The sequence below is a fragment of the Zootoca vivipara genome, chromosome 2 (assembly GCF_963506605.1).
Source record: "Zootoca vivipara chromosome 2, rZooViv1.1, whole genome shotgun sequence".
Classification (NCBI taxonomy): Eukaryota; Metazoa; Chordata; class Lepidosauria; order Squamata; family Lacertidae; genus Zootoca; species Zootoca vivipara.
This window is the reverse complement of record NC_083277.1, coordinates 90,099,696-90,122,188: the sequence shown is the minus strand read 5'-3', so window position 1 is coordinate 90,122,188 and position 22,493 is coordinate 90,099,696. Positions and strand designations below refer to the sequence as shown.

General features: G+C 41.8%; 1 protein-coding gene across 1 annotated transcript; it reads left to right on the top strand.

Moving 5' to 3' along the window:
- The first annotated feature begins 38 nt into the window (after window positions 1-38).
- MFSD11 (major facilitator superfamily domain containing 11) lies at window positions 39-22,246 on the top strand. The gene is made up of 14 exons (XM_035104568.2): window positions 39-244; window positions 404-576; window positions 2,376-2,431; window positions 4,149-4,256; window positions 5,282-5,361; window positions 8,003-8,099; window positions 10,621-10,679; window positions 11,627-11,771; window positions 13,062-13,102; window positions 13,906-13,971; window positions 15,382-15,507; window positions 17,499-17,673; window positions 18,246-18,381; window positions 19,355-22,246. The coding sequence occupies exons 2-14, from the start codon at window positions 481-483 to the stop codon at window positions 19,517-19,519; spliced, it is 1,350 nt and encodes a 449-aa protein (XP_034960459.1). The 5' UTR covers window positions 39-244; window positions 404-480; the 3' UTR covers window positions 19,520-22,246.
- The last annotated feature ends 247 nt before the right edge of the window (window positions 22,247-22,493 follow it).

Sequence of the window (22,493 nt, the reverse complement as noted above, 5' to 3'; positions counted from 1 at the left end):
GAATTCATCAGGGCTTTCTTCCTTTTGGTCAGCTGACCTGACTTCTATACTGCTCTTTAGTTCCTGTCCAGCTTGAACGGAATGCTCTCTCTGCAGGAGTTCCCTTTGTCACCACGTGATTTAAAGTCTTTTGGCCAAAAACTGACTCAGAAGATATGATGAGGAACTAAAATGTCAAAGAAGATCAGCTGGGGCAGAATGCTTCATTTTTTGGGAGAGCCTGCTGTTGTTCACTGTGTGAAAGGTAGTATTTTAATTCCTGTTGCTTGGAGTTTTTTCTTTGCTATTATTCTGCTTAGCTACGGTTGTATATGATTTCCCTTCGTTTGTCAGAATATATCTGTCAACGCCACAGTCAGTTTTTAAATATATGCTTATTGTGGTATTTGTGTTGTCTTGACAGATTTTTTTCAAAAAGAAGCTTAAAGGGTAGCGACCCTGCCCTAACTTTAGCCGGAAAGCTTTTTGAGGAAACACAAAATGAATCCCGAGACAAAAAAACTGTTGAACATCATTGTCCTAGGAACAGCCTTTATGTTTATGTTCACTGCTTTCCAAACATGTGGAAATGTTGCGGTAAGTGAATATACGAGCCTACCCCTTCCTACCTTCCCCTGAGTGCATCCCTTTCCTTTCTTCATGGTGCTTCAGTCTGAATGGTTATACTGTATTGTTTTGGGGCTTCAAGCACATGTAATGAGATAACTCTTGTTTTGTTTCTTCTAATCTCTAGATTTAGAAATATTTCTGAAGCTATCTGCTGCTTTTAGTGATACTGTAGTAAAATGCTAACACAGAAAATGATTAGGGTTGGAATCCTAACCTCATTGCCTGCAAGGATAGTAGATCTCAACGAGCTTCCAAGTGAAAAAGCATGCGATTCCCCACACTGCTCTGTGTAGCATTCAGATGATCTTTCAGAATGTAATGCTTGAGGCATAATCATCTTTACTCTGTCTCTCTGTGTGTTTGTGTCTGTGTGAATGCAAGGCAGAATAATAACCAATTCTATAGCCTTGCCAGGACTGATATATACCCCCCCCCCAATATTCCAGGAGCATGCCAAAGGTACATGCCAGGAGCGTCCCAGAGGCTTGAGATTCATCCCAACATTCCTCTCCAAACCCCACTGGGGAGGAGCCGTGTCAGTGGCCTTTTTAGTGGGAACGAGGGGAAAGGTTCTGGGGGTGGATGCCCCCCTCTGAGGATGGACCTCTCTCTTTGGCCAAGGAAAGGAAGATCTGCAAATTCCTATGGCCCTGGGACACCCTCCCATGGACTATAGCAGGCATCCCCAAACTTCGGCCCTCCAGATGTTTTGGACTACAATTCCCATCTTCCCTGACCACTGGTTCTGTTAGCTAGGGATCATGGGGGGTGTAGGCCAAAACATCTGGAGGGCCACAGTTTGGGGATGCCTGGACTATAGGATTGTATTCTTAACTGCCAGCAATTGCACATCTCTTTTATAGAGAGAAACCCATGCCTCTTTTATCATCCCTGACCATTAGCTATGCTGAGGTTAATGGGAGAAGGATTCTAACAACATTAGGAGGTTACCATGTTGCCCATCCCTTTGTGCAAAATTCCTTTTTTTTAATCACTCCACCTCGCCCCAATCCCATGCGTGAGGTTTCCTAGGGATAAGGGGTAGAATTCAATTTAGTGCTAATGAAGCATACATACACACAACATGGTCCAGTCTCACAACAAGACACCTCCTCATGTGCCCTCCAAACCAGTTCTGGCCTTTCATCCAACACTCCAGAGCAGGCATGTGGGGGGAGGGTGGTGGGAATTCCTGTTGTGCAATAAGATCTTATTCCATGCATGCAACACCAATCCTGTCCTCAATAAGCAGGAGTGTGAGAGAAAGGCTTGTTATTCCCTTCCTAGTTCGCTGTGGATGATACGTAATCAAGGACACTTCCCACTCACCAGTTAGATGTTCCATTGCAATCTTATTAGTGTTACCTGTTCAAATGTAGGTTTCAGAACATCTGTTTGTTAAAGTAATGTGTAGTTTTGCTTTCAGGAGAAGGGAAGAGAAAAACTCGGGGAGCTCAGAAAACCAATGTGCAAAACTCTTAATTTACTCAGGCTATCGACTTTCCTTTGCATCCTTGCTTTCTGTGTTGCAACATTAGTGATTATGAAAACCTGTGTTCACGTGTTGAATGAGTCATTGCCTTTATCAATGAAATGAGTATTACAATAGCAACTACCTAATTCAAGGAGTTGCTTTGAAGTTTAGTGTTTTAATTGCTGTAAATCTGTAGTTTGATTTCTAGTTCTGTTAGGCATCTCAAGTATTTATCATTTAAAAAAATCTTTAGATACCATATTTTAATTTTTTAAAAATTCTTTCCGTACAGCAAACCGTTATCACAAATTTAAATCACACTGATTTCCATGGCAGTGGCTATACAAGGTACTCTTCACTGATACTTTTCTCTTTTTGTTGCTTTTGAGTCACACTGGGTGCTGGGTTCAGACATAATGGAAAACAGTCATTCTCCCTATCAATACCCTGAGTTCCTCCTCTTTGTTTGGAGGTCCCAAACAGAGTTTCAGAGCTAGGCATTTCAAGCTAAACAGCTAATGCAATGTGTCAGAAGGCTAGTCCCCATCTGTAAAGCAGTGAAAAAAGTGTATGAAGAAGACTAGACTTGCACCGAAGTGTCAAAAAATAGAAACCCCTCCATTTTGTCCCCTTATGTGCATGCCTCTCTTGCGGAGGAAGGGGTTTGTGAGAGAAGGCAAGCATAACTCGATCTTTTCCCTATGCATTTCACTGACGGAGCTATGTAAATAAATTGGTGATACCCTGCAAAGCAAACTCTGCTCATTACACAGACGCTATTTGTCTCTTCCAAAGTTGAAAGTCCTTTACAAAGAAGGTGTTATAAACATCCAGAAAAAGTAAGGATTAGCCTATGGATAAGAAGTTACAATGTGCTGACAGCATTTCAGCTTAAGATACAAATGATACAGTCCTAGTTATTTTCATCTTGCAGTGTGAGGTAATTGCTAAAATACAGTAACTCTAACTTAAGTAAAAATGCATATATCGGCTTGTTTTAAACATATTCTGCTTCCATAATTGAGCTCTCCCAATGTGGGTTAAACCACAGAGCCTAGGGCTTGTCGATCAGAAGGTTGGCGGTTCAAATCCCTGCTATGGGGTGAGCTCCTGTTGCTGGGTCCCTGCTCCTGTCAACCTAGCAGTTCGAAAGCACATCAAAGTGCAAGTAGATAAATAGGTACCGCTCCAGCGGGAAGGTAAACAGCGTTTCTGTGCGCTGCTCTGGTTCTCCAGAGGCGGCTTAGTCATGCTGGCCACATGACCTGGAAGCTGTACGCCGGCTCCCTTGGCCAGTAAAGCGAGATGAGCGCCGCAACCCCAGAGTCTGCGACTGGACCTAATGGTCAGGGGTTGCTTTACCTTTTACCGGTACCTTTATGGAAGGGAAGAACAATGAAAATGGCTAAAAGGGCAAATAATATTTGGCATCCTTTGACAACTAATGGCTAAATCAGATTTGTCATTGGATATGTGTGAATACAACTTTCTACATGTCCTGTTTTGTTTTGTGTTGTTTTTGTAAAGGGACCTAAAAATTGATTGGATTGGACCTGATTCCTTTTGATCTGCTATTAACCAAGGATTCCCCTCCTTTTGTGTTGTGAGGTCGAACTCCTGCCTCCCACATGACTGCTTTTATTAAAAAATGAAAAGATGTCGTGTTTGGCTTAGTCCTGAGCCAGATTTCCTGTTACATTGCAAATCTATGAAGGCATACAGTCTTCATGACATTAATTAATAGATACAGTTGAGGAAGGCAAATAATGGCCAAACTGGACATTACATAACTGAGCAAACTAAACCTTCTGATGTATATTCTGCTCCAGTTCACACTACTGTAAATACATTACTTATGGTAAATGAGCCACCATAGCTACTAGAGGGTCATCTACCCATCTACCCATGTACTATCAGAAACCAAAGTGGCACATTGGTTGCCATATGTGAAATAAGTTGGCATTATTTTCATCTCTCCTACCCCACTATTAAAACATTTAAAAATTCTGAAATGACATTGAACGGTATCCTAATATTTATTAATAATTAGTGTTACTTTCCGTAGCATGGCTGTTATTTATGGGGTGTTTTCGGCATCCAATCTTATCTCGCCTTCGGTGGTTGCCATCATAGGACCGCAATTGTCCATGTTTGTTAGCGGTATCTTTTACAGGTAAGTCCTTGGTATTTCCTTCTGGCTGCCTACCTTTTATTCATCTACTGTATTTTCGTTCCATAAGACACACTTCTTCCTCCTAAAAAGTAAGAGGAAATGTCTGTGTGTCTTATGGACCAAATGCATGGTCCCTGGAGCCGAATTGCTCAGGGGCGAAAAGCAGATCGTGTTTTTTTTTTTTAAAGAAAGAGCTAAAGGCCAACAAGAGGGAAAGAGAACCCGCTCAGCAGCTGTTTGCAAGAGATTGGGAGGGAGATAAGAGAAGCTAGCTCCCTTCCAGGCCCCATCCCCTTGCTCAGGCCTCCATTGTTGTGTTTCCCCAGCAACATGTGACTGGCTGATTAGATTATCTGTCTGGAAACTGTAGAAATTGCTTCCTTTCCTTTCCTTTCCTTTCCTTTCCTTTCCTAAAGAAGCTGCAGAACTGTGAGTTGAACTCCATCAAAATAGGATTTTTTCCCCCTTTGCAAAAAAGCTGCACAACTGTGAGCTGATCCAAAAAACCCAGGGCTTTCCCCATTCCTCCTTTAAAAATTAGGTGCATCTTTTGGTCAGGTGCGTCTTATGGAGCAAAAAATATGGTACCTTTGAAAGGCTTATTGTGCTCATGTGCAGCATCAGCAGGTGAAGAACTGAGGAACATGGGATAGTGGTTAGTGTGCTGGCTTTGGACACAGGATGTACAAGTTAAAATCCCTGTGCAACCTTGAATCTTGCTTGGGAGCCCTGATCAAGTCATCTTCTCACAGCTTAAATCGACCTCTCGGGGTTGCTGTGAGGCTAATATTTTAAACTCAGCTTCTTGAGCGGGGTACTGTGTAAGAAAATAGTGGTTGTTAGATTGCATGATTGAAACAGCATGTCATGATGTGCTTTAGTGATATGTAAAACTTTCAAATATATTGAGCTGTAGTATTTTTTGCAGTTTGAGTAAGAAATTGATATAAAGTACCAATATAAAGTATTGCAGTTGTGGCACCAGCCATTTTAAAACTGAATCCCATATGTTGCCATCTTTTCAGCATATATATTGCCGTTTTTATCCAGCCTTCTACTTGGAGCTTCTACACAGCGTCTGTTTTCCTTGGAATAGCAGCTGCTGGTAAGCCTTTCCCCACCATGCCTTGGTTCTTGTGGAACTTTAAAGCATAGTTTAGTGCTACGTTGGTGAGGCTTCATGAGCCCAAGCAAAGCGTTTGGCTTGCGTACTTCTCCCTCCCCTCTCGCACACAGTTTGTGAGTTTTGCTTTCAAATAATCTTGGCCAACTGTTAGCAGTGAATCGGGGATTCTGGCTTAAAATAAACAGTGGTTTGCTAAACAACCCAACTTCATAACCTATGGTTGGAAGTTGGTTTGTATCAAAACTGACCAGAGCTTGTTTTATTTCAGGGTCCTGGGTTTGTGTGCAATGTTTAGCCAAGATTTTTTAAAACTGAAGCTAAGTTTGGCAGAACTCCTCCTGACTGTGCAGGAGAGATGAGGTAGGAGCATGCAAGCCCAGCAGATCACTCGGGCTCTGGGAGGCTCGCCTGTGTAGCACTAAACTATGGTTTTAACGGAATGTGTGAATGAGGCCTTTCTGTATGCTGTTCCCAACTTTGTATCGGAAAGATCTGGGAATGTTTAGGTTGGACTTGGGGTCTTGGTAGGATCTTGAGATCGAGGCCAAGATGCCCAGAGCATATAGGCACATAATGTGCCCTTTGGAACTGTTGGTTTTTTTCAGCTTCCCCATCTTCCAAATGACAACTTTGCTTTTTAAACTCCTTTCAGTTTAAAAAGAGGTGTGCCATGTAGCATGAGGATATCCTGTTTGAGATGACGAAGTCCAAAGCTCCTTCAGACATGCAGAAGAACTACATGTGGTCTTTGCATCCAAACTTTAGCGTTTCTATTTTTAAAAAGCTCTTTAGCATCCCCACTTTTCTAGTAAAGATAGTTGTTGTTTTTAAATAGGTTTTATTAATTTATTTCTTTAAAAACATAGACACACAACATATATACATACATTTGATTTTCTTCTCTCTCATAACATTTTACAAAAACGGAAATAGAAAAGGAAAGAGTTAAAGTAAAGGAAGAAAAAAGATAAAGAAAGAGGAAAAAAATACTATTAAATAAATAAATAAATGTAAACAGAAATCCAGAATTGTGCGATAAAATAAGGTTAATATATGGATTACAGAGAGAAAAATTGGAAGTCATCACAAAGAAGATGTTAATGGTTTTTTATTGGCTTTTTTTGTATACAGATTGTCGGGGTGTTTTGTTTTTTCTTTAGTAATGATAGTTGTAAAGAAACATTAGAGAACTTTTATACCTGCTAGTTTGGAGCTGGAAGAAGAATGAATGAATTCAAAGTTGAATGTAAAAGATCCCCAATATTATTCTGTTAGCAAATCTCTTGATTTCTTAAGCTCAGCCTTTAAAAATGAAATGAAGTGGTCCATGGTTTTGAAGTTTGTGATTATTGATGTTCCAACTTAGTAGGAATCTTAAAAGCCAAGTGAGATGTTATATTAAATGTGTCACGTGTTATCTGTTTCTTTTTGAATTGCTAACAGCCAGTGTGTGTGGATTTTTATTTTTTTTAACAGTTGCATCAGGGGAAGAAAGGGCTAAACCCCCTCTCCTTGGCACCATGGTTTCAACGAGTTCTCTGTGCCTCCGTTTATGAATTAAGATGCAAAAGGCACAAGAACAAGTGACATGGCTAGTTTGGCTTTAAGCACGCGACAGTACGTTTGTTGCATTTTTGCAGCTCAAGCTGAGAATTATCAAGTTGGTATATCTTGAAAACGAAATATTTACACAAAGCATACACTCAGGCATGAATATGGTTTGTGTGAAAGGTTCCCACAGGAATTATTATTATTATTATTATTATTATTCCCTTAGGCTGCAAACCTAACACATTATCTAGAAAGCAAGCCCAGTTGAATTTAGAGAGATTTACTTAGGATCACCTTGTTCAAAGTAGTTAGCATTATAATTAACTTGTGGTTTTTTTTTTTGGCTGTGTCATTTGGAGACGCCCTAAAGTGGTACTCAAAGTCCAGATTAGAACTATGACCGTAGTTGAAGTGGCATCCACTCTGAAAGTCATACCTTATGGATCTTAAAAAGTACACATGGTTCAGATTTGTTGCTGCCAGCAGCCTGTGATAAATCAGAAACTAACCCTTAGTGCTGCAGAGGCTGGCTGCGTTGCCAGCAAGGGGAGAAATGCCTAGAATACATTCTAGTAATGTTTTATGTTATTTGGTATATATTAATTGTTGATGCTTGCAAGTGTGTAATTATTTTCACATTTTGAAGCTGGGTGATAAATGTTGTTTCACACATGGCAACAAATTCTATTTGGTATTTGAGATTTGTTGATGCTTGCAAATGTGTCATTATTTTCACATTTTGAAGATGGGGGATAAGTGTTGTTTCATCACATGGCAACAAACTCAGCAAGGAGCTGCTGCCAATTCCAGCCTTGTAGTATATGAAGTATGATATTTGTGTTTCAGACAGAACTTTGTTACATTCACACTTGACATTTTTATTAGTACTGTACACTTAAAAACATCTTAGGTATAGTCCTAAAAATCTGTGAAGTACCCCAAATAGGCATTTTAAAAATACTTACATGAACTAACTATCCTGGGCACTCAAACTCAGACACACATAAAATGTCAGCAAATCCTAAATAATTTTCTTTCCTTGTTTACCTTTGAATGATTTAAATTTCAGTACTGTGGACTGCTCAGGGAAACTGTCTGACAATAAATTCCAACGAAAACACCATTGGCAGAAACAGTGGCATCTTCTGGGCATTACTACAATCCAGGTAGGAAACAAAATTAGCACCTTTACTTATATCTTACCCAATAAGATCTTGACCTCTCCCTAGTTGTTGTTGTTGTTGTTGTTGGTAAAAAGCCAATAAAAGGTTTGTCTGTCTATCTACCTGGCACTTGTTAGCTTTTTTGACATGAGGGTGACGCTTTTCTTTAGAGAATGCTGCGCTTGTGTCATTTAACACCAAATGTCTAGTTTTATGAATTCTGTCTCTTCTGAAATATCCATAGTTAATTGGAACAAAACATTGCAGTTCAGTAGCAATTCTGTGCTCACTCATTTTCTTCCAAGAAAACATTGGATAGGATTGGGTTGAATAACAGCTTCCAGGCAATTCTGTGTTCCAAAAGGCTTATTTAGAAATGGCCTTCTATATTGGAAGGAGTGCTTTGGTCTAAGGCTGTTCTGAGTCAGCATCACTTCTGTGTCATGGGAAATGATCTGCCTTGTTCCTGCAGGCTAGCACTAAGAATTTCCCATGAACTTAGCTAGTGCCCTGGAATCTTAAGGGTAGTAGTCAGAAATTCAGGGAAGGCTGCAGAGGATGCTGTCTAGCTTATGTGACCAGTCTTTTATATAAGCTTTATTCCAGCCTTCCGTCACACTAACCCACAAAACTGTTCACCTGCTGTCATGTTCAAACATGCATATGGTTGTCACTTGTCTCTAAAAGAGGAAAATAACCAATTTCCTTCCAGTTCATGCGAGCTCCCTTGTCTGGTTGACTGGAAGGCAATTCCTATTCATTTTTTAGACAACCTGCTTCATCTGGGAGGCACCAGTGGCAGAGGAAGAGGAGTGCGGGGGGTGTACACCACCCCTGGCAGCGCGATCCCAGTGGGTTGGCCCCCCCCCATGCTGGGCGCCACACCTCTGCAGGCGGTGTGGCATGCCCCCAGGACGCACGCCACGCCCCTGCGGGCGGCGCGTCATGCCCCTGGGACGCGTGCCAGCCCCGCCCCCGCCTGCTCTCTGCCCCCCCCCCCCCGTGCCAGAGCATGAAGCTCCGCCACTAGGAGGCATGCTGGCTTTGAAAGAAATTATTCTCATTCTTATATGTTGTCCATCTGACTGGGTTGTCCCAGCCACTCTGGGTGGCTTCTACCAAAATACAGAAACACAGTAAAACATCAAACATTAAAACCTTCCCTATACAGGGTTGCCTTCAGATGTCTTCCAACAGTCTTAGAGTTGTTTATCTGTTTGACATCTGAAGGGAGGGCATTCCACAGGGCGAGTACCACTGTCAAGAAGGCCCTCTGCCTGGTTCTCTGTAACTTCACTTCTTGCAGTGAGGGAATCGGTAGAAGGCCCTTGGAGCTGGACCTCCGTGTCTGGGTTGGGTGATGGGGGTGGAGATGCTCCCTGTTTGCTTTTTAATGAGCAGACCTCTGATTTAAATTTGTCCAACAAATGTCAAGAACTCTTTAGAAGTGCGAGTTGATATAGCGGCTAGTGGGGATTTGAATCCCCACCAGGAGGAAGTTAAAGAGTCACAGTGCCAACACTGAGAAGGTCCTGTCTATCACATGTCCCTGCCTGATTTTGTGTAGGAGTGGCACAGGAAGCAGAGGCTGTGACGTCAGTCAAGTTCCTGTGTGAGTGGGCAGTTGCCAAGGTAACCGGTCCCTAAGTTGCCTTAGATATAATTAATTAGATATCCGCAGCTTTATTTTTTAATTAATTAATTAATTAAAAACATTTACAAACTGCTTAACATTTAAAAAAATCTCCCAAGTGGTGTACAATATAAAACATTAATACAAAAACGCCCTATAAAACAGCTATAAAAGGATATAAGAATAAGTAAAACAGGAATTCAGGGAATATAAACATAGAAAACAGGGCCCAATTTCATGAGTCAGGGAAAGCCTGGTCAGAAAGGTAAAGTTTTCACAAGATGTCTGAAGAAACCAATGCTTGCTGATTCCTATATGGCAGAGTTTAGAGGTTTCGCCGCCCAGAGTGGCGGGGGAGACCCGGCCAGATGGGTGGGGTATAAATAATAAATTATTATTATAGTTTAAACTTAGTCCAGAAACTCTGGACTCTGGAATTAACTCTGAGATCTGGTGGTGGTGGTGGTGGTAGAAAATGAAGAAAGAAGAGCAACTATATAAGCAGATCCGGACAAAATCCATTCTTCTTTTGGATCAGTTTTTGTGATGTAGATGTATATCACCATTGTTGGAAGCAACTTGTTGGGTTCTTTATCCAGCCAAGAAGTATTCTTGCTTTAACTTCATTACACTTTTTGTGTGGGTGTAGCAGGAGAACAAAGAGACCAAGCTCTTTGTTATCTTATGTTGTCCAGATATGTTCAACTATGCCTGGAAATCCAACATAATTTAACTTTTTACAAGGAAATCCTTGGGCTTGTTTCAGGTTCGCTAGGATTTGCAGTCTTCTCTTCTGACAGTGTAAAGGAAATTGCAGTCTACATTTCCCCCCCCTTCTTTTGCGATTCAAGTACCTTGCTTAACCAATTATGTGCTTTCTTTTTTTCACAGTTTGTTTTTTGGAAATCTATATATATACTTTGCCTGGCAAGGGAAAATTCATATATCAGGTTGGTCTTTTTAATATATCCTTCTTCTTTTTTTAAAGATAAGCAGGTTGTGAATGAAATAATAAGGGGAAATTGCTGTGTTGATGAGGGGACAAACAGAAATAAAAAAAGCAGTGGAGATAGCCACAGCTTATTTTAAATAGTGCTTTAAAAGTCCTTGGAGGCTATTTTTAACTTCATGTGTAGCAGCATAATTGTAAACACTACAGTGTTTCCCTTCTGTTTGCTGTATTTTGGTTCCATGTGTACAGCTGGCTCGTATTCCCATCTATGTCTTCAAACTGTGATCCTCGCCGAAACAAATCTACTTTGACATATATCTGGGTGTTGCTTAGCTTCCTCTTTTATTGACCTTGCCTTGACCCAATTTTTGGTTCTTACCAAGTGCATTGCAGGCGGTTGGATGAGATGACCCTTTGGGTCCCTTCCAACTCTACAGTTTTGTGATTCTATGATTCCATGTCTCAGTGTTTATCATTCAAACCTCAAAAAAGCACTGTCATCCTTGAACTTCCCTCCTACATTATTCCCCTTGCTCTGGCTCCCAGATTCTGCAACTGAGCTCATGGCAGTTTTCACAAGCTTCAATAAAGTTTTGCATTTATTTTGTCTGTGAATCAGATGTGATATATTAGCTAGAATTCACAGTTGATTTTGAAATCGAATAAGGTTCAGAATTAAAACACGCTACTGGCATGTGGTTCCCAGAAAGTTACTCAGAGGGAACTGGCCCTTAGGTTGAAAAAGGTTCCCCACTTCTATTGTATAGGTAACTTTGGATATAGAACTTGAGTTTCATTGATAGAGAACTTGACTAGTATATGGGAGAGTACACCTTATTTTATATGCTGTATTTAATCACAACACAGAAATGTCCTAGGTATAGAATGAATGGATATGCTATTGCTGGTTTATGAAGTTGACGCACACTTCTTTTTCTTTCCCAGAAAACGACCGTAGGACCGTCTTCATTGCTCTGACAGTGATTAGTCTTGTGGGGACTGTTCTGTTTTTTCTCATTAGGACCCCAGAAGAATCAAATTCAGAGGAAGAAGAAGCTGATGCCTCTACTGACAACCTCATAGAACGCACGTAGGTCTTTATGGCGATACGACTCCCAAATCCGTATGCTTAGCCATTTCTACTCCTCTGTGAATAAGATAGATGACTAATTTGTATTATGAAGGATGGTTATGCACACTATTTTCCCATTAATCAATTTGTTTTGGGGGGGAGTAGAAGAGTTTGTGGGAAATACTCCATTTAGTTCTTCCTAATGCGACACTAATCCAGGCTGAAGTGTGTGGCTAAAGTAAGAATTAAGTCCTTCTGATACTTTAGGAGTTGCCATAGAATGCAGTAGTCATGCATCTGGGCAGCAGAAATTAACTTGGGCTTGGGTAGAGACAATAAACAACGTAATGTCCAGCCATAACATAATATCAGTAAAATACAACAGTTCAGAGGCAGCTGGCTGGCTGGGGTGCAGCTGCTACACAAGCTTCTTGGCAGGTGGGTTTGCTGTTGCGTAGTGGGAGGTAGAGACGGAGTGGTGGGGAGGTCAGCAGAGTGCACATGCGCCAGCAGAGCCAACCTGGCACACCTGCCAGGGTGTTTGCACTGCACTGACCTCCCTGCCACATTACGCTTCTCCTGTTATAAGCAACCGTGACTCCCCCGCCAGGAAGCTAGTGGAGTGGTTTCGCCCCAGCCGGCAAGCTTATTCTGAAATATGGTTAATAATCATAAGCAATACATAATAAGTAGTTCGTTTCTGAACGGGTTATTTCCCATATTGGTACTGTCAGGGGGACTCCCTACAGGGAGCCTCCTCCCATCATCCTGACCAGCACTTCGCCCAGCGACAGTGCTAGCAGCGGGTCAGGGGGAAGCAGAATGGAGGAGGGAAGGCTCAGCGAGGCACCAGAGCCCCTGCACCACTCTGACCAACAAGGGAAGGAGGGACGGCTCAGGGAGGCGTTGGAGCCCAGGCACCGCCCCAGCCAGCAAGGGGAAGAAGGGGCACCGCTCCGTCCGGCGCCCGAATTGAGGTGCACGCCCAAACGCAGGGCTAAGGGGTGGCGTTTCGGGGTGCCCGGGTTATTATGCTGGCCCTGAAGCAGACGGGCGCCATTGCCAGATTCTGAGAGTGACTAGGAGGCCATGTTTTCTGCTATCTCTGCACTGTAAATAGTATGCACAATAAAACCTTTAAAGACACAACGGACTGGAGTGTCTTTACTCGGGAGTAGCCGCAACAACTCCCGGACAGGTACGGTAAAATTTCTAATGGCATTGTCATGTAAAGATTAATAATCATGACAACTTAAATTCACCATTTGTAAATTTATTTTCTCATTTTAAAACGTTTGTTTTAACCAGGTCTGGCCAAAGCAACATGACAAGGGCCGTCGATGCATTTAGTAAGTAAAATCCCATGGAAGTATTAGATTTTCCAGCATGCCAAGCCATAGTCATGCATGGATGCCTCACGTTAAAAACTCACCTCCAGGTGTTTCTTTTTTTAAATAAAAAGGACAGGCAATATGCATTATTTTCCTGTGTTGTATGATCATCTCTTCTTACCACCCAGACACCAATGCTTTGCATCACCCAGGACCACAGTTAAGCATCATTGTCTGAGATTCTTACCCCTAGGGAGGAAAAGATGCTTTTAATTCCCCGTGCTAGGGGTTCCTTGAAAGTTTCATCCTCCTTGGAGCATGGTGGCTGTTCTCTTAAGGGAGCAGTGGATGTGTTCTCTGTGGGGTAAGGGGAATTGAAAGATGGTTTGCCTAATATTAGCATCAGGATTACTACATTCGCTGTAATGTGGGTTGCTTCAGATATGAAGTAGGCAGGAAGGTAGGCTCTTAAGGTGTCTTCTCCTGCCTAGGAAGCTGCCTTCTTCTGACCATTGATCCATCTAGCTCAGTATTTTCCACCCCCACCTGGAGACCCCTACCTGGATTGAACCTGGGGCTTTCTGTATACAAGCAGCTGCTCTACCAGTGAGCAATGGTCTAGGCTTACAAAGCTGGAATCTATAAGCCTATAGTTCTGTGTTCCTGTATGCAACTGTGAATATTAATTCAGAAGTCGTTATTGTGATTGTGGGAGGGGATAATATAGTTCAGCCCATTCCACCTCCCCCCACTTTAATTCAGCATCCGGCGAGGATTCTCATGGTGTGCATTCATGTATTTTAATTGTGGCTTCTTTGCAGAAAGATCCATCAAGCTGTGTGTCACAAAAGAGATTCTGCTGCTTAGCATCACAACGGCCTATACAGGTAACTAACTGGATAAGGATAGAATCACTAGCCTCAGGAATTTGCATGGGACTTGTGCACAGTACCTTTTCTTTGGCCCAGACTGACTGTCTTACTGCTCAGCAGTCCTATCCCAAATCCATTGCTTTTGGCTGCATCATGCAAATCCCCCCAAGTGCTTTTCTTTTCATGGTATCTCCCAAAGCATTTGTTAGTCTGAGTTTCTGCTCTCATTCTGAGCCTGTGGGAGAACCATGCACAGAGCTGGGGATTTCTTTTAAAGATTTTTCTGCATCCAAAAAAAGACAATCTGCTCTTTCTAATGAACTGCCGCCCATATTGCTGGCTGGAGCTACTTCGGACAAAAGCCTTGGCTGCTTGGATGATTCCCTTGTACACATCTGCAGATGCTTTTTGGATTGTGGTCCTTGCCCTGCATTAAGACACTCCATTCCAGCATCTTCAGTTTTCTCTTCCATCATATTTTCCTCTCCCTCTCTCCCCCCACAGCAACTTTCAGTGCTCCTCTTCCTATATCTTCCCTTTGGTAGCCGAATACAGTACTTGTGTTGCAGATTGCCACCTGGTGGTTGCAGCTGAGAGTATCTGTACCTTTCATAGCCTGCAGTCATTCCCCCCACCTCCGCCCAATTTTTTGGGCTTTAAAGTGAAAGTGGAGATTTTCAGAATTTTGCTTTTATTTCAGTCCCATTTTTTGCGGACTTTAGTTGTCCCGACCACCACATTTTTATATTCTTGCTTTAAACTTGGAGGCCTATCTCCGGTTCCTTCACCAAGTTGTGTTTTTGGGGAGTTTGCCTGCAGTTCCATGGGTCGGTGGAAGTATTGGCCCATAGCAGGCTCTCAGTGGGTCATATGCCTCATTTACTTCACTTGGTTAAGATTTTTTTGTTATTTAATTTACGTTCTACTTTTCCTCAAAAGAAATCCAGGCATGTGGTACATATGATCCTTTTAACCATCATTATATAGAACCAGACAGCTCTGAAGTAAGATGTTTCATGACTACTTCTTGGGAGTTGTTAGTAAAGCTAACACTTAGTGTTCCATAGGTGCCTTGGTTGTTGTAGCTGAATCCTGCACAAACATTCTTAAAATTTAATATCTGCGCCAATGGTATTTGAAATACCTTGGTGGTTTATATGGTTGGATCCTACGCAGGCATTTTTCCTACCAGCTGCTTCCTCCAGATAATCAAAGTACTGTATGCAATGCCACCGCTGGTCAGCTTGACTTGCATTGCATAAATACAGTTATGAAAAGTTCTCCTAAAAGACCAGTGTATCATTCAGTCTACTGATATCTTTTGGCAGCTCCATGTTGCAATTCTATCTTAAACTGTAGACTTTAATAAAGCTCTAACAAGGAACTTTCTCCTTTCGTGTTTGTAATATTGCTGTTTCTTTCTAGGTCTGGAGTTAACGTTCTTCTCTGGAGTGTATGGGACCTGTATAGGTGCGGTAAATAAATTTGGTACTGAAGAAAAAAGTCTAATTGGACTCTCTGGTATTTTTATTGGTATTGGAGAAATATTAGGTGAGTCATAGGAACAAAGGGAATTCCTTTGTGCAGGTTAGGCCTTTGGTTCATCTAGCTCAGTATTGTTGACATAGAGCAGGCATCCCCAAACTTCGGCCCTCCAGATGTTTTGGACTACAATTCCCATCATCCCTGACCACTGGTCCTGTTAGCTAGGGATCATGGGAGTTGTAGGCCAAAACATCTGGAGGGCCACAGTTTGGCGATGCCTGACATAGAGACTCATAGCAAATCTCCAGGGTTTCAGACAGACATCTGAAAAGGTGCTGGGGATTGAATCTGGGCCCTCCTGCATGCAAGGCAGATGCCTTACCATTGCCCTATGGCTTCTCCCCAAACTGGATTTGAAAAGCAGGAAATAAATTTTGCCTACAGTTGTATAATACATATTCAATCATGCCTTGGTTTAAGTACACTTCGGTTTGAGTACTTTCAGTTTAAGTACTCTGCGGACCCGTATGGAATGGATTAATCCACTTTCCATTACTTTCAATGTGAAAGTTCATTTCAGGTTAAGTACGCTTCAGGTTAAGTACAGACTTCCGGAACCAATTGTGTACTTAAACCGAGGTACCACTGTACAGCTCAAAACAAGACAACAAATAAATTAATAATGATGATGATGACATTGATATACCACATATGCCAAAATGGCTTCTATGTGGTTAAGTGAGACCGACCTGTTTTAAATGCTTATGAAGTGCATTAATATGAACAGCTACAACAGTTTGTTTAATCCTCAGGAGCTAAGACTATCCACACCAGTTTAATGCATCAGGAAGTTAAAAGGTTTTTTTATATAAAAAAAGGTAAAGGAGCCCTGGACAGTAAAGTCCAGTCAAAGGCAACTATGGGGTTGTGGCGCTCATCTCGCTTTCAGGCCGAGGTAGCCTGCGCTTGTCCACAGACAGTTTTTCGGGTCATGCGGCCAGCATGACTAAACTGCTTCTGTCGCAACGGGAGACTGTGATGGAAGCCAGAGTGCATGGAAATGCCGTTTACCTTCCCGCCGCAGCAGTGCCTATTTATCTAACTGCACTGGCATGCTTTTGAACTGCTAGGTTGGCAGATCAGGAAGTTAATACTTATTTATAGTGGTGATGGAGTAGCAGCAGTGTTTTGCTGATTTTAGACTATGCAAACTCTGGAGTATAGGACTTCTGACAGCCAAGGCAAGCAGCTGTTGGGTATAAAAAGCAGATTGCATTTTTGGCCGTTGGAGCCACTGCAGATAGCAATGTTTGTGACATAATTAGTCCTAGTTCTCAGAAATAGCAGTAAATCATTGAAGTGCATACCTTCAGATACAGACTTACATGAGTGAATATGTTTCTGTGAAAGAGAGAAAAACAATCCTTGGCATAACAGACTAGGTTCCAGGGAGAAGGATACAAGCTTTGTCCTTTTCCTGACATGCTAGCGTTCTCTTTACAGGGATGTTTATTTAACCGTATGGAGGAGCATGTGAGCTCCGACCCTCTTGAGGTCTCAGGTGATACAGTGGTGACACAGTTTGCCTCCTGATTTGCTCCTGTGAGAGGCCAGGTCACGGTTTCCACTTGTGGATCAGGTAGTGGTGCCATGTGGGGGAGAGAGGATGGAGCGTTAGCTCGACACTTTGCCATAGTCAATCATCTGGTGGGGGTTTGCTTCTCCCCCCCCCCCAACAGTGTTGCCTGCTTTCTAGTATGTTGGACTGTGGGTAGAGCCACCACCACAAGACATAACGCCCAGGAAGGAAGTTGCCTCTGCTGGATTTTCCGGAATCCGTCCTTCACTCAGCCTCCCAAGCCAGAGAACACACAATTTAGCAGGATCCTCTCATCCTTTAGCGAGGCTTTTTAGCGGGGTGGGATGCTGCTGAGCAGAGTAGGGGGTCAAATAAGTCCATTTCCACCAGTCCCTTCCATGACATACGAGAGAAGTGATTTAACCCTCCACCCCACCCTGTTTTCTTACTCGCAACAATGATGCGTTCTCTATTACAGGTGGAGGAATCTTTGGCCTTCTGAGCAAAAACAGTCGTTTTGGCAGGAACCCAGTGGTGATGTTAGGCATTGTGGTCCATTTTGCAGCCTTCTATTTGATTTTCTACAACATGCCAAACGATGCCCCCATCGCCTCCATCCATGGCACAGACAGCATAGCATTCATGGAACCAAGGTAACGAGTTACTTTACTTCCTTCTCATGAGCAGGCAGATCCAGTTTACACAGGGTGCTAAGCCAAACCATGGCTTAATACGAACAGGCAAACATGTTGGTTACAGGACCAAAGATAATGGCTGGGGTGCTCCTCCTTCCCTTTCTGGGGCCAAGGCATGATTTGCCTTACTGTGATGGCCAAACTTAGGCTCATGGTTTGTCTTGCTCCAGACAAACCATGAACTGTAAACGTAAGATTTGCTCTTGGTTTACCACTCATGGGGAAGACAAACCATAAGCCCAGGTTTGGATGGAATGCTAAGTCAAAGAATATTTAAAACATTAAATAATACAGGCAAAGTGCCTTTGACATATTTAATTGCAACGCAGAAATGCCCGAAATGAGAATTCTCAAAATGAAGCAGCTCTTTGGTAACAATCTGGACCTTGCCAATTTTTTCTCCATTATTTCTCAGTAAACTTAGACAAAAATAATATGAATGGTAGGGTTGTACCTAATTTTTCATTCGTAGTTGTGTATATTTTTTATTAGTTACAGTGTGGTTAATGTTGGCATCTCTTTATTTTCAGCAAAGAACTGGCAATTTTCTGCAGCTTCTTACTGGGTCTAGGTGACAGCTGTTTCAACACTCAACTCCTCAGTATTTTGGGATTCCTATATTCAGAAGACAGTGCACCTGCCTTTGCAGTCTTTAAATTCATCCAGGTATTATTGGTTGCCAAATGTCAGAGCCAGACATTATATAATCAGTAGTCTACTGAAATACTACAGTAGTTTATTCATTATGCAAACAAAGAGCTTTGTGTAAAATTGGAAGGAATTTGAAAGTCATCTACTTTTGACAAGGACACTGGGTAAGGCAAGAACATAGAAGCCTTTTCAGTAATGCAGGATGTTTGGTTAACCAAAATACATGCTACAGTCCTGTGTTTAAGCCCCAGTGAAGACACTGAAATTTAATTCTGTTTAAACATAAACATTTTTGTGATATAATATTTGTGTGTGATGAAACAATGGTTAATATAACAATTATTTTTAAAGAATAAATATTTGGAGTAGTCATAAGTGGAATACGTGCATTAGTAGGTGTGCTATATAGAAAATGCTACCTTCTATCTCAATGCAATAAATGATATTAATGGAACAATAGCATTCTGTATCAGTTTAAATTAATATAGCTAAGTGGATGAAGTGGAAAAGATAGAGGCAAAAACCGCCATGTTCCAACTCAATCTACAAGTCACTGTGATGGCTCAGTTGGTAGAGCATGAGACCCTTAATCTCTACATTGGGCAAAAGATTCCTGTATTGCAGGGGGTTGGACTAGATGACCTTTGTGGTCCCTTTCAACTCTACAATTCTAGGAATTTGGGAGTCTCTACTTTCCTGGATTTGGTGCAGTTGAGCCGTCTGTAGACGCAGCAAGGAATTTAGGAATTAGGAATGACCTTGGATCAGGAAGAGTCAAAGCTGATATGAAAGGCCATTTGATGCTAAGCTGTTCACTTTGAAATAGGCAGATTGTAGAAGAGCTAAGTAAGGCAGTTAATTAGAAAAACAACTTGGACTGGGGAATTTATGCTCTGGAAATCACAAAAAGTTGGAATGTTACTAAAGCTGAATGGCACTGAAGCCAAGATGAAATGTCACTAACGCCCTTCCTTGCTTCCCTTTTCAGTCTATCTGTGCCGCCATCGCGTACTTCTACAGCAACTACCTGCTTCTTCAGTGGCAGCTTCTGATTATGGCCGTGGTGGGGTTCTTTGGGACACTTTCCTTCTTCACCGTGGAGTGGGAGGCCCCAGCCTTTGTGGCCAAAAACACAGATTACAGCACCATTTGACGGAGGCGGTTTCAGCGGCCCGCAACAGTATTCACATGCAGAGACACAAGGACGTGCTCCTTGGAAAAGACTTGATAGCATCTTCTGTTATAGAACACAGGGAAGACTGAACTCCAAAGTTTAAAAAGCTTCCCCTCCCCTTATCAACTTGTTGTGATGGGTATTGCATACTACAATGTGGAAGAATAGCCTGGCCATTGGGGCAGCGAAGCCTCTTCTTAATTATTTCCACTTGCCAAGTGCCTGCATCTTATGCTTATGCCCACCTATTGTGGAGACCCTTTATTCTTTTTAATTTCATTCCTTTTTCATTTTTTACTTGACTGTCTCTGAAGCAAACAGTCTTTTCAGAACACCCCCTGCCCAAGTAGATGAGGATATTTTTTCACAAGATGGAAGGCCAGTTCACTTTGTGGATTTATACGGAAATCCATGGAGGGTTTCCAATGCTTTTAAAATAACCCCAGTTCCATTTTTCTCCAAATAACTCTAATGTTCTTACATTATAATGTGAATGAGCGTCAGTTTTTTAAAAGAGGAGCTATATATTATGGGATAATAGCATAAGGGAATGAAATGCATTGGCACAAGCTATTTTAGCTAATTTTAGCTGAGTCTCATCTGAGGTAAAAATGATTATGGTCCAGAACCCCCGTAGTCCCCATATTCCTGTGTGCTCTGAGACTATTTATATTATATTTTCTCAGGATCAAGTTTATAATGATATTTGCTGCTTTGAAACTGTGTAGGAAATGCACTCCAGAGACTCCCAAATACTTTACCATAGTGATCCCACAAATATTCAAATACCCTGGTGTTCTGCATGGCTTGCAGCAGGCATAAAATTTCTCAGCTGCACAGGTAGGGACCTGATTACGGAAAGTGCTGTGCTGGATTCTAGCCTCATTCTTTTACTTTACTGGCAACATCATTTGGGGAAATTTGCCACCACAGACTTTTAATATGTTTTTTTTAATGCTTGCTTGGAAGAATAAGATCTCATGACTTTAGCATTGTCAGGATCCCAGGGAGGAACAGTGCTCTCCTGTGCATGTTTACTCAGAAGTAGGGCTTACGCCCCAGTAACTATGTTCATAGCTGCCAAGTTATCCCTTTTTTAAAGGGATTTTCCATTATGCTGAATAGGCTTCCTCGCAAGAAAAGGGAAAACTTGGCAGCTATGACTATGTTACAGATTGCAGCCTTAAAATGTAAATGTAGGGAAAAGTAGTGTGAAAACCATATGTGACAATCATGGTGTCTGTGTACAGATAGTGTCTGCATATACACAACTAGAGACATTGAATTGCATACAGTGATACCTCGGTTTACAAACACAATTGGTTCCGGAAGTCTGTACTTAACCTGAAGCGTACTTAACCTGAAGCGAACTTTCCCATTGAAAGTAATGGAAAGTGGATTAATCCGTTCCAGATGGGTCTGCGGAGTACTTAAACTGAAAATACTCAAACTGAGGTGTACTTAAACCGAGGTATGACTGTACTCTGTGCTTAAAGGGACAAGTGGAAAAATGCAGTACACTAAGCCCACAACGTATGCACATTTGACATTCAGTTTTACGTGCTTGGCAATTTTTTTTTTAAAGGGGTATCCAGGAAAAAATACTTTGGCAATTCCACTTGCATTGCACACAATGGGTATTGACTACGGTATATGCAATTTTGACATTAGGCATGATACCTGGAACAAACCCCCGATGTAAATTGTGGGCTTACTTGGCTGGCATCCTCGAGTTCATTGTCGGGAATTTGGTGAGATTACTATTGAATAAACTACTTGGGGGTTAATCACATTTTCCAAGGGAATAATTTTCCAAGAGCATTGCTGAGAGTAAAGAGCTTATTGTTTGGGGCAATGGGTGAGGAATCAAAAGGATAATTCTAGTACTATGAACTTCTCAATGCAAAGCCTTGTTGAACTTGATTAGTTAATTTTAGTGGGGCTTGTGTAGATGTGCACAGTGAATTGTATTCAGAAATTTTCAAATAGTTGCTGCAAGGTAACCCCATTGGATAGTACCTAGTGTTGCATGACCAGGAGTTTGCTCATGCAATGGCGGAATCTCATGCCGGAGGAAAACAATATCCTTTCCCTCTGTATGGGGCGCTTCTCCCCTCACACTGGAGTCCTGCATGATGCAGTCTGCAGAGTTTGGTGGACATCCTCTGGGTAGGCTTGTCAGAGGGTAGAGAGGCTGCAGGGGGAGGAAAGGAAGCTTGTGCTATCTGAGCTTCTTCAAACTGTTGGTCTGACCCAGAAGTGGAGGCTAAGGATGTCAAGGGACAAATGCCAAATGAAGCAAAAGGATTCCAGAAATAGGGCATTGGTCCCATCAGCCATTGTCTGTCTCGGAGGGGAGAGACACAGCTGCCCACATGCAGAACCTGGCACATCTTTTTAAAAAATCTCATTTGAGAAGAGACATCACCACCACCACCAAAGGTAATTAGTTAGGGTAATTAGATGTTGCTGACATAAATTTTGCAATACACATGCCTTGCTGCCCCAGATTATTTCCATTCATGAAATGATTTTGTGATCAGCCATTCTAGTTTATTGTCATACTTTTGTTATTTTTTTTTAAAAAAAATGATGACTCAAAGTATTCTCATTTTTATGGCACCAGTTTTGAGAGTATTGAGAATAGCTCCTTGTTTCATTTCTTTCTGTGATTACATCATCTGAATAAAAGTGAACTTCAACCAATACCTATATTTTGCAAATGTGCTTAGTGATTTTTGAGTTACTTGCGTGGCGTGGATTATCTGCAAAATTCCTTGCTTTTTCTTTATGGTAGAACAATTGCGTCTTGTCTTACGGAAATAATTCATGACAGCCATGGTGGATGTCCCTCTTTCCTGATAATGGTGAAGAGGGTCCTTACCTTAGAATTCTTGCAAGCCATTTTATAACAATTGATACTGTTCAGTGGGTTAGTAAGAGCAAGCCATGA

Bases quoted from the DNA above. Each gene is read 5' to 3' on its own strand.
- MFSD11 (XM_035104568.2), top strand. From the start codon at position 481: ATGAATCCCGAGACAAAAAAACTGTTGAACATCATTGTCCTAGGAACA. The intron at 577-2,375 runs GTAAGTGAATAT...CTTTCCGTACAG, and splicing joins AAACATGTGGAAATGTTGCG to CAAACCGTTATCACAAATTT. The intron at 17,674-18,245 runs GTAACGAGTTAC...CTTTATTTTCAG, and splicing joins ATAGCATTCATGGAACCAAG to CAAAGAACTGGCAATTTTCT.